The sequence below is a fragment of the Patagioenas fasciata genome, chromosome 3 (genome assembly GCF_037038585.1).
Source record: "Patagioenas fasciata isolate bPatFas1 chromosome 3, bPatFas1.hap1, whole genome shotgun sequence".
Classification (NCBI taxonomy): domain Eukaryota; kingdom Metazoa; phylum Chordata; class Aves; order Columbiformes; family Columbidae; genus Patagioenas; species Patagioenas fasciata.
The window spans coordinates 54,356,456-54,373,175 of record NC_092522.1 but is presented as its reverse complement, the minus strand read 5'-3'; the positions used below and the strand labels follow the sequence as shown (position 1 = coordinate 54,373,175).

Genomic DNA, 16,720 nt, shown 5'->3' with positions numbered 1-16,720 from the left:
GTTTGGCACACCTAAGTCAATACATACCAGTAACTTGTTTACTCTTCTGTGAAACGAGGAACATGGAAAGACAAAAAAACAGAGACAACTTGCATGCAAGCATTTTTAAAAGGCTAACTAAAGAACACTGGGATATTCTAGGGAACAGACCACATAAGCACTATTTAAAAGTCAAAAAGACCTAAATAATGATGACCATATCTAATAATAGAATCATGTAGGTTGGAAAAGACCTTGAAGATCATCAAGTCCAGCTGTTAACCTAGCACTGCCAAGTCCACCACTAAACCATGTCCTTAAGAATCTCATCCATATGCCCTTTAAACACCTCCAGTGCTGGTGGCTCGACCACTTCCCTGGGCAGCCTGATCCAACGCCTGACAACCCCTTCTGTGAAGAATTTTTTTGTAATACCCAATCTAAATCTCCCCTGGCACAACAGGAGACCATTTCCTCTCATCCTGTCACTTGCTACTTGGGAGGAGAGACCAACACCCTCCATGCTACAACCTCCTTTCAGGTAGTTGTAGACAGCAATAAGGTCTCCCCTCAGCCTCCTTTTCTCCAGGCTAAACGGCCTCAGTTCCCTCAGCCGCTCCTCATCAGACTTGTGCTCCAGGCCCCTCACCAGCTTTGTTGCCCTTCTCTGAACTCTCTACAGCACCTCAATGTCTTTCTCATATTGAGGGGCCCAAAACTGAACACAGGATTCAAGGTGCGGCCTCAGCAGCACCGAGTACAGGGGAACAATCACTTCAGACAAATCATTTCAAACAACTGATGATGGATTAAACAGGGACTTAAATAGATAATAACATTAATGTCAGCTTACAGAAAGCAGAGACTGTCAAACTAACTTCGTGTTTTTTTGAAATTACAAATTTGCTTGACACGAAGAGCTGATATTAATAAATACATTTAGAGAGGGAAGCAACGTGATTCTGTACTCTGACCTCCTGCCTGGCACAGTCCGTATTACTTCTAGGTTCAAGTCCAATCCCTGCTGCTGGATATACGTTTCAGAAAAAAGAAGTCCTACATTGAGTGTCCTAATATTCAAATTGCCAAATACAGAAAATTCATTATAAGCCAGGATAACTTGTGTCAGTGGTTGATTTCCTAGCAAGTTAAAATACGTGTGGTATTTATATTTGCTGGCTTTCAGTTTCTAGATAATGAAAGCTTAAATCCCAAAATAGCTTTTGAGACCTAAGACTCCCCTGTTACGAAATTTCCCCTCCCATGGATGCCACAAGATTATACTAACATATATAAGCTGCACTTTTGTAGGATTCTTTTGACTCTTCTCCTGAACCTTCTAATAGTTTCAGCTGCTTTCCTGAAGTTTCAACATCAAAAAGTGTGTTACATTCCAGTTTTAGTTATGGAAGTGTCAAAAGCAGAGAACAACCATACTCTCTATTCCACTCAGAGTTTTCTGTTTTTACTTCCAAAGATCATATTAGCTTTCTTGGACCTGGCATCATGACACATTCTCATATTCAGCTGATGAGCCATACAAACTCTTATGTTTTCCAGATTCACTGTTTCTTAGGTCAAAATGCCTTCACCCTATAACTTTGTCTGCAAAGACAGTAAAAATGGAAATCTTTGATGCAGAGATTATTTAGATCAGTTTTCATAGTTTTTTCAGCCTGTTAATGACTTTCAAACCTCTGATTTTCTCATGGACAAACACATATTGTACATTAAAACCAGAATATAAGTACCAGTTGTCATTGTGCAATGAAAATATTTGCTGCAACAGAAGATAACTATTGGTTTGTTCTTAGCTTCAAAGAGTTTGCCATCTGAGGAAAAACACACCACTTGACAAATTTCAGAAAGCCTTACACATGCATAAACTACTCTGTAAATTCATCACAACTATTAAAGCCCTGTACATACCATGCACAGTAATGAAAAAATAAATAAGGAGTAGCATTAAAAAGTTTACACCATTGCCTTGCTTCTGAGAGTAAGCCTGAAACCCTGTCCATAGCTCACCAGATTTAAATCTGAATGCACCCCTCTTATCTCATTATTCATTCAGATTGGGAGATGTGGATCATTAAGCTGGGTCCTAATTTGTTCCTAAACTGCACTCATTCATCATTAGCTGGCAGTAAGAGGTTGATCAAGTCAGTTGTGGAACACTTCTGTGACCCTCCCATGAATTGTGTATTTTCTGCATGAATTACTTAGGAAATTCTCCAGAAGTTATTGTAATAGTTTTAGTAGCCATTATGTTAAGCATGATGATTTCTGTGGTCAGGTTACTCACAGAGCTATCTCTGTCATATTCACAAAGTATATTGTGTACTCTGGACCTATATGTTTGGTATTGTCTTCTGTATTGTATTTTAAAGGGTATTTGTGTACTGTTCTTTCGAAAAAGAAATCTCTGATGGACTATTAAAACAAATCACAACTCAGACTCTGTTGCTGCACAGAGTGATGTCTCTTTACAGGATGTATCTTTTAATGAAGAAGAAAATATGTTCTCAGTAATAATTTGGCGCATGAAGAGCTACTAAAATCCATCATAAGAATTATCATATTTTGTGTCAGCTATGTTCTTATAAATAATAAGTATATTGTATAGAAATGTGTTTTATGAAATGTATGGATATGAAAACATTACAACATATTGGGATTGGACACATTTCCAATGCATAAGCTGCCTAACATTCTAGTTAAGGAAACTTCTGTTATGAAAATTTTACAGAGACTATTTTTTGCCTTCTCATAGACCTTTGGGGTTTTTGTCAGCTTATAATAATTTGTGAAAATATTAGTATAATAGAAGTTAGAGACAGGAACAACACAAGAAATCACTGTTTATCCACTAAGCAGAATTATTTTGCTAGAAGATATATGAGATGCTTATCACCTCTCAGTATAGTTGTATTTTTGTTTAATAACTAAAATAAACCATGCGGTCATTTTGTGTTTGTTTGGTTTTGTCTATTTGTTTGTTTGCTTTTCCTGTGGTAGAGAACTGTTCATCCTGAGAAAAATAATCGACAAATGTTGAGATCTGTGTATTAAAATGTACCAAATACCTGATTTACCTGATTTTTCAGGGGGATAAGAAATACCGGAGTTTGTAGTATCAAGAATAACAGCCAACCCTGCAGAGAGTGATGGGAGGATGCTGGTGCCGAGATCTACACGGGTTAGACTTTCAGGTTGTCTTTCCAAAGCTTTTAGAACACCTCCAGCATGGTAATCTTCTGTCTCATCCTTATTCTGACTGTTCTTCTGTGGACTCTGAACAACATGAACAATACTTTGCTGGGCCAGGTCACAATTCTGCAACACAAAATAAAAATCTCAATAAATAATTAATTGTGACATGAGGGACAAAATCCTTCTATCTCCAATTTGTTATTTGTTAAATGGTCTCCAAGCCATTTTGTGTAGAAATTCAGTGTGTGGTAATGGAGTTTAAAGCAAAGTGACAAGTGTAAATTGCTGGAATTAGGACTACTTGCATTGGCAAAAGGGTCAAAACACTTACAAATTCTAAATACTTAACCAGGAAATGGTGGATCAGAGCCAACAGCTCTAAATAAGTCTAGTTTATTGCACAAAGGAAAAGCTCCAGAAGGAGCACTACTAAATCAAGTGCTAAGAAGATTCAGTACATAAAATGCTTTTGTACAGATAATGCTGATGGTACATAGTCTTCATGTAGCAAATTAGAGTAATATTTGACAATCACAGAGAGTTCATGACCGAGCTACTTGAAAGTATCTTTCCAAAAAGAAACAGGCAAGACGATGCTACTGATGAAGACTGATACTTATTTCTTGTCCCTAATGTAATTTTAAATCTAAAGTTGGCTTTAGATACAGGCTCAGTATGCATTTCTCATTCTTTCCAAAGATGACATGAAACTGTTGTGTTCAGAATTAGAGAAAGCTTGTGGAAGATCTCATGACCGCTACAGTCTTTCCTGGTAAAACAAAAGGACTGGTATCCATTAGGCCAAGAGGTCTCACATATATGTAGTTATTTCCTCTTTCTCAGTTCTCACCACAGGTGATTCTTGGACAGTCTTTCCAGATCTTATATCAAATAAAAAGCAGGCTGAATAAGGATCTTATGAAAGCTTTATCCATGACAAATAGGACAGAATTCATGTTTTTTCAGCATTTTCCAAATGCAGAATAGGAAAACAAAATATTATCTTATAATTAGAAATCATTGAGCTTTTAGATGAATTATCAATAATGAAAGAAAGACTTGTATTAATCTTTCCACATCACATCTTGCAAGAAAAAATGTTCTTTTGGGGAACAATAAAACCAGGAGACCTACACCTCGTTTTCCAGTGTAATGAATGAACCACAGATAAACATCAACCTACATACAAAATTGTTTGAATTTCCCTCAAGAAAATAATTTTCTAACTCTTTGCAACATCATTAGGTTGGTCATGTCTGCACTGAAATGTCTGTAATCACCAACAGATAGGTGATTACATTTGGGAAGAACAGAAAGAGAATTCAGAATAATTTGTCTCATTATCTACACAAGACTTTACATTTTTAGTTTGTATTTTAAATTATTATATGCACTTTTAATTGCAAAAAATTCTTTTACAGATACTTTAGTGCTGTTTATATTCTTGTTATTATCTCACTTTATCTTCTCCCACTTTTTCTCCTCCAATCTAATTTCTGTTCAGCGGTTCTCCTTCATTCTCTTGCATCATTTCTCAGTATTATTCCCTCCACCCTTTCTTTCTTATGTAATGCACTTCTAAAAGACAAAAATCTGTGGGGTTTTTTTTAAAGGAATTTTTAATGATGCACTCTCTCCACATTGAAGAAGTAATCAGCCAGCAGAGATTTGTCAGAATAAGGACACTGCAGCAATAGTCACACAAAGCAGTTATTAGAATTCAACTTTAAAATATTATGTTGACATTAAAGTTCTCTTTTTTCTTTTTTGTCCAACTTGTTGCTCATAACATTTTCACAAGATACATTTAAATAGCTTAATAATTTCCTTCATTAACAGTCAGTCAGTCAATCCATGTTTTAACGAGCATCTCTGTTGGCAGTTTTGCTTGCCTAAGCAACCCCTGTCCTGCCTTTATTTTTTTTCCTCAGCATCTACCATCCTTCTTAGTTTGCTTCTTTTGAAAGTTTGCATCAGTTCCCTGATTCAGTTCACAGCTTGATGCTGCACCGCAGTCTCACCTGGGGGATGGCACAGAAGAGGGAATGAGAAGGATGGTAAAGGCTGCTTAAATCAAACAAAATGCCCCCACAAAACCACAACCTTTCTCAACCACTCTGTATTGAGCTGGCCTGCATGGTTTAAATCCATTGATCTTTAAAAAAGTATAGGCTCCTTTCCAGTTCTTTTTGAAGACTGGAGGGTATGGGGTTAGCCTAGAAACAAAGTAATGGCTGGCAAAATAGAGACCAATCTTATGTACTGTTCTCTCTCCAATAATGTCAAGAACCATATACTTAAAAAAAAAATGTAAAATTTGCACTTTGGGCAATTACACATCCATATGACCACAGCAATAGCATATTCCTGGATTTCACTTAATAAAGGTTTTCATTTTAAAAGGGCAGGTGAACACACTGTATCTTAGCTTTCTTGCATCTCTTTATCAAAGACAAGAACAAACTTTGGAACATTGAGATCACTACTGATGATGATAATATAGGTTGTAGAAACAGGAAAACTTAATTAGCAGAGCCCAGGATAAGCTGTCACAGATAGCAGCTAGGAAAAACAGACAACATCCTTTGATTTGTTGACACTGAGTATATTTGATATGGAAGTCACAGAAATAAACATGGAAACCCAAATCATCAGATTTTTAATGTTTCTGACTACACTTGAATTAAATTTGACTTGTGTTTAAAGAAGGAAAGTAACTCTCAATCTTTGCAAGAAACTGAGAAGACAGTACAAGAAAAAAAAAGAAAAAAAAGAAAAAAAAAAGTGTGCGATCGATTGTGAAGAAACCTGGGTGAGAATATCACCAAGCGGTTCCCAGAATTAGGGTGATTAATGCCTTATAGGAGACTACATTTTGTAGGCAGCAGATAGGCTAGGTCTGCAGCATTTTCTCTGGCAAAACAGGTGAAATTCAAATGATTTTTGTAAATGTTTAGGTTTTGCCTTAGGGTACAATTCTAACACAAATCTAAAATACAATTGTTTATGTCAATGTCACTTTCATTTTCTTCATGTATTTGTTTTATGCCTCAGGAAACATTTGTTTTGAGAATATCTATTATTAATGATTCTAGAGATGTTGTCTTGTCTTATCTGTTGATCCAAATTAATGCTTGTGATCCATATTCCAAAGGGAAATACTGCAAGTGTATATATTGTAGATTATGAAGTATCTCCTTACACTAAAGCAAAAGGGAGCTGAGAAGATCCAGAATTGATGAAATCCAGTATGAAGGACTGGTTCTTTACAGATAATGGGGTTTGATCAACTTGGGAAAAAGAGTTCATTGAAGATGAAATTAAAACCTTTTTTTTGTTCATTATGTTTTTCTTTCAGATTTTTTTCTGAATTCTCAAGTTGAATTTGACAACATTGTCTGTTGCTGTCAGCTGTGGGCTAACTAGAAGGTCACTTTGGGAGACTGAGCTAAATTATGAAGAGCAAAAAGATGACTGTTTCAGTAACTCTGAAATCCTCTTGTTCTGACAGGTTTCTGCTCGATATCTTTTTGACAACATATTTTTATAGCAATATCAATACCGAAAGTAGTGTTCTCCATCTAACAAACATATTGCCCACTAGAGAAGTCATGTTTTCCGAAGTGCGATACAGTTAATTTTGAAAGGTTTTATTTAGAGAAACACTAGAGCAGAGAATAGTCTGAATTTGAAGCTTTGGATTTGAAGGTAAAAGAAAAGATAATTTCTTGTGGTGTTTTGTCTTGAAAAATAATCAGAAATATTTTTATTTCATGTGAACCACTGGTTAGCTTTTTATTGCCTATCAAAGTCAAAAACCAGTTGTTCAAAATCCACTACCTAAGATCCAGTTCAAACTTTTGCTATTATTTGAAGAGACACATCTTTGCACATGAGCCCCTGGGGCCTATACAGTATAAACAATAACAGCTTGCCTAATTGCTGCCTAGTTAGATTAAGCAGATAATAGGCTGCCTGATACTACTCAGTAAGAGATTTACACAAGGTAAATGTTCAAGAAAAAAGTATTTTAATCTTCTAGGAGTGATCAACAAGAATCAAAATATTGGCTTTCTAGTTAGGCTTTGTCTTAACTGTGTTGCATTTCAATATGAGATGAGAAAATACAGGGAACGTTTTTGTCTCATTAATCTGCAGAATGAATGAAATAATAAAAAAAGCTCTCCGGAATACCTATATCACAATACACCTCTTTAAACCAGTAGGATGCATGTAAAAATGCAGATGAGACACCAACTTTATTGGAAAAATCTTTTCCCATGGATAGTATAAAGGGACATTAAGGGGACTTTCTAAAGATGAAAAAAGCATAAGGAAGCTCCCATAAGAGAGAAAAATAAGCCCACCAAGCCTCACTCTACTATTGCTCTAACCCTCTCACAACACAAGGACAAAGACCAAGTCTCAAAAGCAGTAGACACAGAAAGGAAATCAATGGGAAGAACAACAATACCATTTTCATTCCATGATCACAGAAAAATGACTCAAAAAAGCAAGAAGAAAGCAACATCAACAAAAAAAAACACTATTATGAGGAAAAGCTGAAATAAATGAATCTGAAAGTAGAGATTGTCTAAAATAACAGATTTAAATATAGTATTCACATTATGTTGAGCCATCATGGGAGAGAAATGAGAAGCAAGATTTTCAAGAAGACTTAACATCTTTTATATAACTATCTGATACAGAAAGAAAGAAAATCGTGGTTTTGGGCTCAGAGACTCTGCTGCGGGTCATGGCAAGCGGAAATAAGAATGGAAAATTAACCACTGTCAGAATAATGAATGAAATCAGCACCCTGATCTGATATCACCATCCATTTGTGTGAATTCTGTCTGCTGAGTCACAGCGAATTAAATATTGCTCCACATGGGGCAAGGGAAAAAAGCCACTGCACCATTGGGCCTAAATTACACAGATCACTCAGCAGTTAAGTTCCAGCAATCAGAAACTACTTGCTATTTTATGATGCCATGGAATACATCTATATTTGACTTCACCTTTTCAACATTTCACAGTTATACAATACTGTATTTGTTTAGTATTCAGAAGATGTGGGTGCCAAGCAACGTCTAGAAGGAAAAGCAGATATATTTTTGAAATTATTTATTCAAATAAACATGATGAAAAAGCAGAAAACCCTTCACTTGTCAGAATATTTGTAACCTATTTTTTATAATCTATTCCTATTCAGTTCTTACAGTAGTTTAAATATTGCCCATGCCAAAGAAATAGAATAAAAGGAAAGATATAAAAAAAAAATTGCTATGAAAAAGCATTCCTTGCTTTGTAAATCAAAAAATTAGTATCATATTAAGGACTACTATTAGAGTTCCAAAGACAGATTTTTGCAACAAATGAAGGAAGGAGTATATGGGAGGTTCCAGTTCAGCAGGTAACAGTGATACTGAGAGTAACTAGATGCAGTATCAATTAAAACCTTGCCTTCTTTGAGACATAAGGTAATAAGCTGTTTCTTGCCAAGTTTTTCTACAATCTCACATTGAATACAAAACATTTTGATCTCATTTTAAGGGGGATCGATAAAGGACTCACACTGAAGAAGTATAATGCCAGCAAATTCTTGCTCATTGACACTCTAAAGACTCTCAAACTTTCATCCCAAAACACAACAGCATAACCAAAAATCTTTTAATATAAAAGACCTAATCTGATGTTAATGTTCTGTAAGTACAATATAAAGTTTGTTTCCTACTTTTTGAGAATGGTAGAGCAAAAAACAAAATAATTACTTCTACATACAAATTAGACAAATTAAGTTTAGTGGAACCAGGAAAGGTTCCTGAGTAACACATCAGGGCCACTCTACAACCTCCCCTAGAGCAAGAGTTGTGTTCTGTGAAGTTGTCACAGTTCTGATTCTGTTTGCCAATTGATAAGTCAGGATTAGAGCGAACAGTAAGCATACAAGTAATATTGGTATATATAGCTATATGATTTCTATTCCTGTGAGACTGAACCTTTTGAAGACCTCTGTAAAGACTCTTCCCCATACGCAAGTGTCAGGTGAGATGCAGAAAATTCATGTGCATTTGTAAGGAAAGATAATCCTAAGAGTCCTGTGACATTTACTTAAAACTATAAATCTCACCATTGGTTTGACTTTCTATACAGAACATGATTTACCCACTATAAGAACTGCTTGCTACTTAGCTTCTATCAGGTACTTTTTTATGTAATGCCATACAAAAAAAGGGTTAATCCATACACATTCAAAGTAAGATTACATTATTTTTTAACAAAGAGAACAATGGAAGTTGGACAACAGGAAACAGGTAGAGACTGTGTGATTTACAACAGCTCCTCCAGCTAATGGTCCCACTGTGCAGCAGGAAGCCTTGATCAACCTTTACAAAAATAAAATCATCTGATTTACAGCATAACACAATAGGTCATATATTGCAAAGGTTCTGCTCTCAATAATACTATTTAAAGAGAAGTACAAGACCTATGATTTTATACTGACTAGCCCCTTAATGAACTAATAATTTGCTGGAAATGTATTCAACCAATAGCATTTAAACATTCTCGCAATAAATTTAAACTAAATCAGAATTCCCTCTCTTCCTTCACTTACAAGTCACTTCATGCTTAATTTCCATCTTTTTCACATTATGAAACACAAGGCTTTAATGTTAATTTCTAGTTCAGTGGAGACTATACAGCATAATTCTTAGCTACGAACTTTGCAGGGTTATTATTTTTTGTACACAACATAAGACCTTAGCAATGCTATATGCATATTTCCAAATGGCATTACTAATATCATGACATTATTAATATAACTTTTTTTGAATGTAGGCCTTCTAGCACAAATTCACGAAAGATAAATTAATCCTTAAACTAAATAAAAATGTTTTATTGGCAGCTTATAAGACAGTTTGCAACATTAGAATACCAGCTTAGGTTATTGTTATTCCCTTAGCTACTCTACATAATGATCTGCAAAAGACATAGAAAGCAACCAAACTTTTTGATACTATGTTTACCAAGCTATTAGTGTCTCAGCAGTGACATTAAAAACATATCATACTGATGTAAAATGGAAGGGAAATACAGTCAAAATACACTAAATTGTCATGATTTTTTTTTCTCCTCAGTAAATGAACAATTTTTTCCTTCTTGTAATTTCATTTACTATGCACTAAGAACAACCTATAAAATCACAATTTATTGTAATATCTGTATAGAAGGTAACAGACCAATGAAAAGTTTATAATACTAAATTTAAAATTAATAGTTAAGTTTTTCTGATGTTTGCTTGCTTCCTAAATGCAGTTGAGTGCACCTCATTATGATTCCATCTTCTGCACTGAATTACCTGATAGAACCTACACTCTCTAAACATGTTATCTCCGGCTCTAAACATAAAATAAGAAAGCTTTTATTTATGAGATACGGATGGTATTTTCCATTGCTCTGATTTCTTCTGAAGCTACACAAAAAAAAAAAGAACGTGTAACAAATGTCTACTGTAAAGCGCTTGAATGAATTACGTGGTGATAAATGGTACCAAGCTCAGAAAAGGTCTCATAAACCAGCACTGTTAGCAGTCTGCAGCATGGCCTCTTGACTACCTGTTGTTTGACTAACATAAGATTTAATTTTCAATTCCTCTTCCCTTCATTCTTTAATTTTTCTCAGCCTGGTAGAATCTGCCAGTCTGGTCACACTTCTCTGTGTTTACTTAGGATGTACATTAAGCATTAGTGAACATGTGAGGAAAAAGCACAAAAGCGATCTCACACTGACACCTGACAGGTGTCAGTTATAAATGAGACAAAAATTATATTTGAAAATGTGGGGAGTCACTTACTACAGAGAACTCTGAAAATATCCTAAAGACTTCAGTGGTCACTTGTGCTCATGTGGGGACTATGGTGGCAGCTGTAGGCTTGCAGAAAGGTATTTGGGAAATTCCCTTCTCCAAACAGTTCTGAAAGAATTCCTATGTATAGTTAAGACTCCATTGTGGAAAGTGAATTTTCATATTATTTTATTGCCTAGTGCACCAAAAGTTTAACAGCTATGAATATTTATACCAATTACTTCAACTAGTCATTCACAGATGTCTTTTTCCTGCTTTATGTCGAGCGCCTGGTATACATCCCAACCAAAGAGCATTTTGGTCTTCTGCTTATCACAGTACATGCATCTATATATCAGTTTAAGCAGCTGCTATGAGAGCAGCCATCAATAAAGCCCAGTGAGCATCCTGTGTAGGCTTACTTGGCAACTTGTTAATCCACTAGTATGAATGTGGAAAAGAAATCAAATATTTTCCAGAGCTTCCCCTGATTTTACCTGAAGGTTTGCTTTTAAACTACTAACAGGTGAAAATGGTCTTCAATTTAATTTTTTGGATATACCTACCAAAAATATCCCAGCAGCATAAACAAACCTACTGAGCATTGCTGGAAAATCTATGCAGTGCAATATCACTCAGTAGAGCTACATATTTAACTGGATCTTACTTTGGGGTAGAAGAGGCTGGGAAGGGTTTGCTAGAGGTATAGTTAGGTATGTTACAAAATAATTAGACGGTTTAAGGATTATACACAATCCTTAATTGCAAGACCTATGCCATATCAGAAAGCATTCATATAGTAAGTTAATCCCTACATGCAGTACATGTGGGCATAGTTTCCCACCTCCTTCCTTCACACCCCATATGCAATCACATCTTATCTTAAAAGGAAGAACACAAACTAACACAAACAAGATACTGCTAAGAAGATATAACATAAAGAATTAAAAATTGCTATTGAAATGAAAAGATCCTTTGTTTTACTTTTAAGTAATCTGTGTGATTTTTCAAAAAAATGCCTAGCATAAATAGAAAACATGACATAAATGTGAATCCAGACTCATTCTGCTAAATAACCAACCCGTATATTAAATGTACTACTATAAAAGGGAGGTGAGAAAGCCTTGTTGAGACACAGATGAAAGGGGTTTTTGAACATCAGAACAAGAGAATAACAACCCATAAAAAGAAAAAGATAAAGGAAACCTGCTTTAAGAGTGTGCTTTTATCCTTACTTGCAAAAAATCTTCAATTTCACTCTGAGACCATTCAATTTTACGATAGAAATCTCCAGTGATACAGCATCAAGCTATGATAGGGAAGGTCAGTATTCAGATGTAGTTAGGAAAGCACAGATTATTAAGACAAACATGGTTCCTGAAAATTAATTTGAAGATTTGTGTAGGTGTATCACAGAAAAGTTCTACGTCTGAACATCAAAAAAGTCTGGAATATTCACATCTTTTCATGTAGATGAGAGATTGTGTCATTTGGATTCAGATCAAGATTCAGATTCTGAAAATGCATGTACAAAGAAGAGGAATCTAAGAACATTCATGGCGAAGGGGCACGTGCTATGAAATTCAGTGGTGCCACAGCTGCAAAGTTTTCCTGAGATGGAGGTTTCTTCAGGTCTGTCAGGCTACATCTGTGTTAGCAACTGGCCAAGCAAGCAACCTAACTTGCGTTACCCAGTAATGCAGATCAACAAAAGCAGCTCTTCACAGCAAAACAGTTGATACTGTGGACCTGATATCCATAGCAGAGTTTTGGGGCTGAGGTTTTTGGGGATGGTGGAGGGCAGAGTTGATTTTAGTCTGCCTCTAGTCTTGCCTTAATGACTCCATGCTCTTTTGGAACTGGGGTGCAGTAGGTGAAGTCCTGAAACTCATCTCCTTGTTTAGTTTCATTCAAAAGGCTTCTATTCCCTTTGCTCTGAGGCTGCTCCATGATGAAAACCAAAACATGGTAAATGGGGATGATCAGGAGATCCTATTTCAAGCTAACACACCAGTGCAGGCACTAATTGTCTAATTCTGAGCTCCTGTCAAAGGTGTCAGCAGACACATGTGTGTTAATCTTGGGGAAGGGGTGAGGGGAGAGGACAGGGTACTACTGTTATTTAAAGGTGATAGTTTTATTAAAATTGATGCCCACAACAACTGGCTAGTCACAGACTTTTGTGTAGTGATTTGCTGGAAGTTAAATTTATTGAGCTTTCCAGAGACTGAAGGAAACGGATAAAGGTACCATAGAACGACTAAATGAAGATTAGTAAATGTGTGCTGCCTTCTGTTCAGAACTAAATCTTTCTGTCTAAAAGATTAATTGACCATTTTTGTTACAGGGTGGAGATTCAACAGGTTTTACAACAATTTTTAACTATTTCTTGTTACTGATGATCTAGTAAAACCACCATAATGGTTTCTCTGGAGGATCAGACATGGTTTATTTGGCTAGCTCCACTAAAAATCAGTTTTAAAAATCTATTATTTGAAAAACAATTGTCTTGCTAACAGTTGTGCCAAGAAAGCATATAAACTCCTGTGAACTTTCCTTAGCATTGGAAATTAAGCTTTTTAAGCCTGGACTTGGAAACTGTCTTAGAGCTGAACAAACAGTACAGTACAGACACATTTTAAAGCTGGAAAACAGTTAATTCAATCACACAATAAAGAGAGCAATTAAAAAAAAAAAAAAAAAAGATAAAGCCAACAACACTTCAATAAGAAAAAGCAGAGAGACTACCAGCACAGCTTCTAGTTCTTTGGGAGCGACACTGTCACGTCAGAACACAGCAGGCATCATTCCTGTCTTTACCATGCTTTTTATTGGAATGGATGGGTACCTGATGGGTAAGATGCATCCCTAACCCCCATGGTGCCTCTTGGTGTTAATTATTACTTCATGGTGTGAGAAAACTTTCTGACTTCAGCTGGGGACTGGCTTTAACAGTCCCAGAATTTTCATCTTACTGAGAACTAAGAGTCGATATTGCTCTTACCCCTACAAGGGTCAGATGCTACAAATTCAGCTTCCTAAAGCTCTTTGATCTGTCCAGTCTCTACTTAGGTCCCTCTCAAAAAACTGAGTGAGAACATTCATGTCAATGACAAGCACAAAGTAACATTTATTTTATTTTTTTTTTCTTTTATATTTATTCTCTTTGCCTTGAAGAGAAAAGCTGAGAAGTTAATTCAATGACAGTATGTGCACATTTAGAAGCAAATAGTTAAGACTGAAGCAGAGCTTATTTTCTCGTGCTTTTATCAATGTTCACACAAATGATGCTAGAGTTGGCTGGCTGCGATTAACAGGATGTAAAACTGAAACTCTTACAAGTATAGCATAAATTATCATCCTTCCTTCAAACAAATTACTACTGGAACTGAAAACAGTAAAGATGCAGGCAAAACATGGACAGGCTGCTTTGAGTTGATTGGGAGGGCCATGGATCAGGGAACTTCCCTGCGTTTTTACCAAGGGAAGGGATTTCCCTTCTTCAACACTGAGATGTTTGTGTAAATTAAACACAAGGGACAGCAAAGGCACAGCAGCTAGATCTTTTCTAATGTGGAAATTTCAATAAATTATTGTATTTTTAATCTCTAAAATGTGTGGAAATGTTTTATTTGTTAATACAGGTGGAGTACTGAAACTCAGATTACTTGGGTTCTAGTGCCAGTTGTACTTCATAGCATCCAAGCCTTTTGTGCTTTTAGGTAAATTTGTACCAGGAGGAATTCCTCTACTTCTTCTTTTTTTTTTTTTAAAAAAGTACGAGAATTAAATTTATACAAGTATTTTAACTTAGCAAACACAGGAAGAAAATCAGATTTTCAACACTCTTAGATTGATGAGAAATTACCAATTAATGCTTTCACTTGTCCTGTGATTAAGGAGGTAGAAGGAACTACAAATAAGGCCAAAAGTTGCAATGTTACTGGCAAATAATTAAGATCTTTGCTCAGGCTTTGGATGCTGTTTGTCACAGGGCACTGAGAGTTTAGAGTTTAGAGTTTAATATGGTTTCTAGATATGGCAGGATGTGTCTTTCACAGGAAACAAGCAAGATGAGAGTTCTACTGGGCTGAAGTTGCATAGCTTTAGATTTTAGTGCCCATTTAGCTGGTCTGGAGAGCCAGCACTCAAGCTGAGTGTTCAAGTTCCAACAAGCTGCACACCCACCCCTGTGAATGCAACGTGCCTCAGTGTACTCGTACCTTTGGAAAGGCGGTTGAAAGCATCTGTGTGGCCACAGCTAATAGATCTAAGGGGACCTAGGGGCCTCAAAGTACAGCTTATGTGGAAAACAGCTCAGTCACTGTAGAAGCTGACTATAGCATCCTGTGAAAAATCGTGAGATTTAAACTACAGGGACATGATGATGGTTTTCAGCATAGAACCCTTGAGACTGTAATTCATTCACTTTGCTGGTAAGAAAGGTTCCAAGTTGTTTCTCCTCTAAAGTGTGATGGAAAGACAAAAGCTCTCCCAGCCTTTTGGAACTGGAAAAGAAGTTGTATTTTATGTTGTTTCTTCAAACTTTAGAAGCACTTTTAAAATGTTATTATTTTTACATTTTCTGCTACTTGTATGATTTAACCTGGAACTCATTTGCTAACACTAGAAGCTGTGATACACCTGCTACTGGCAGTATTCATAACACTTGCAGGAAGTACAAGGACATAATGTAGGTCCTGTTTGCTTGCATGGAGATGCTAAATCAAGAAACTACCTGCACATGGGCTGTTATTTTATGCCCCTATCTTAACATAAATGCCCACACTTATTAGCTGAGCAAGGACGGACAGGGTTAATGAGAATTTCGCACCAGATCCTGTTTTGTGGCAGTTCGGGAGGGTTATGAGCTCAGTTAGTGGGGTTTATGTGGAAGATGATACAAACATGGTGGACAGTGAGAAACATAAGACCAGGATCCAAGTATGGGTCTGAGAAGGAGCACCAATGTGCAAAATATAATAGAATAAAGTTAATATGTGGAGCCAAACAGCTGCTGTTGCTATCTATGGCTGCTGTTGTTTGATATAAGTGGCTTGTAGAAATAGAGGAAATAAACTGTTCTCATGTTAATCATAAAGTATCAGGCCAAAGCACTAATTGGTAATCTTGTTCCTAGTCTTAGTATACACACTCACATTAAATTGATGTGAGCTAAACCATGGTCATTTCTAGATATAAACACCAGAAACTAAATTAAAAACACATAAGCAACTTAGCAAGCTTGAACACCACCTCTTTTGTCTTTCAGATACATCAAGCACTTCACTGTCCTGTCTTGACAATGCACAAAAGCCAAAATTTGCTTTAAGGGACAGAATGAGGTATTTTCACATATAGAAATGGAATCACCACTTTTGCTACAGCTTTCTTTACTATAAAACAACAAGTTGATTTTGTAAGCATAGACTAAATGGATAACCTGTCATTATGATGCCACTTAATTCTGGAAGGATCTACTCAATATCAGGGTATGATTGCAAACAGCAGAGATGCCAGAGCTCCAGCAGTTGCTAAAGGAGCACTCACCCACAGCACTTGCAGACCCAAGGATACGTCATGTATAGCACCTGTTTGTGCAAGCCCAGTTCATGACTGTTTTTCTGAATGCTCCTTATCTGCCAGTAGCAAAGAGATCAGAACTGGTTTGGGTTCCAG

The 16,720-nt window shown here is 36.2% G+C and overlaps 1 protein-coding gene across 1 annotated transcript in view; it reads right to left on the bottom strand.

Moving 5' to 3' along the window:
* The window catches only part of PRKN (parkin RBR E3 ubiquitin protein ligase), a 717,498-nt gene that overhangs the window by 480,134 nt on the left and 220,644 nt on the right, over window positions 1-16,720 (bottom strand). The window contains exon 3 of the mRNA XM_065835898.2: window positions 3,075-3,315. Within this exon, the coding sequence (XP_065691970.1) occupies window positions 3,075-3,315 (241 nt within the window). The remainder of the gene's footprint in view (window positions 1-3,074; window positions 3,316-16,720) is intronic.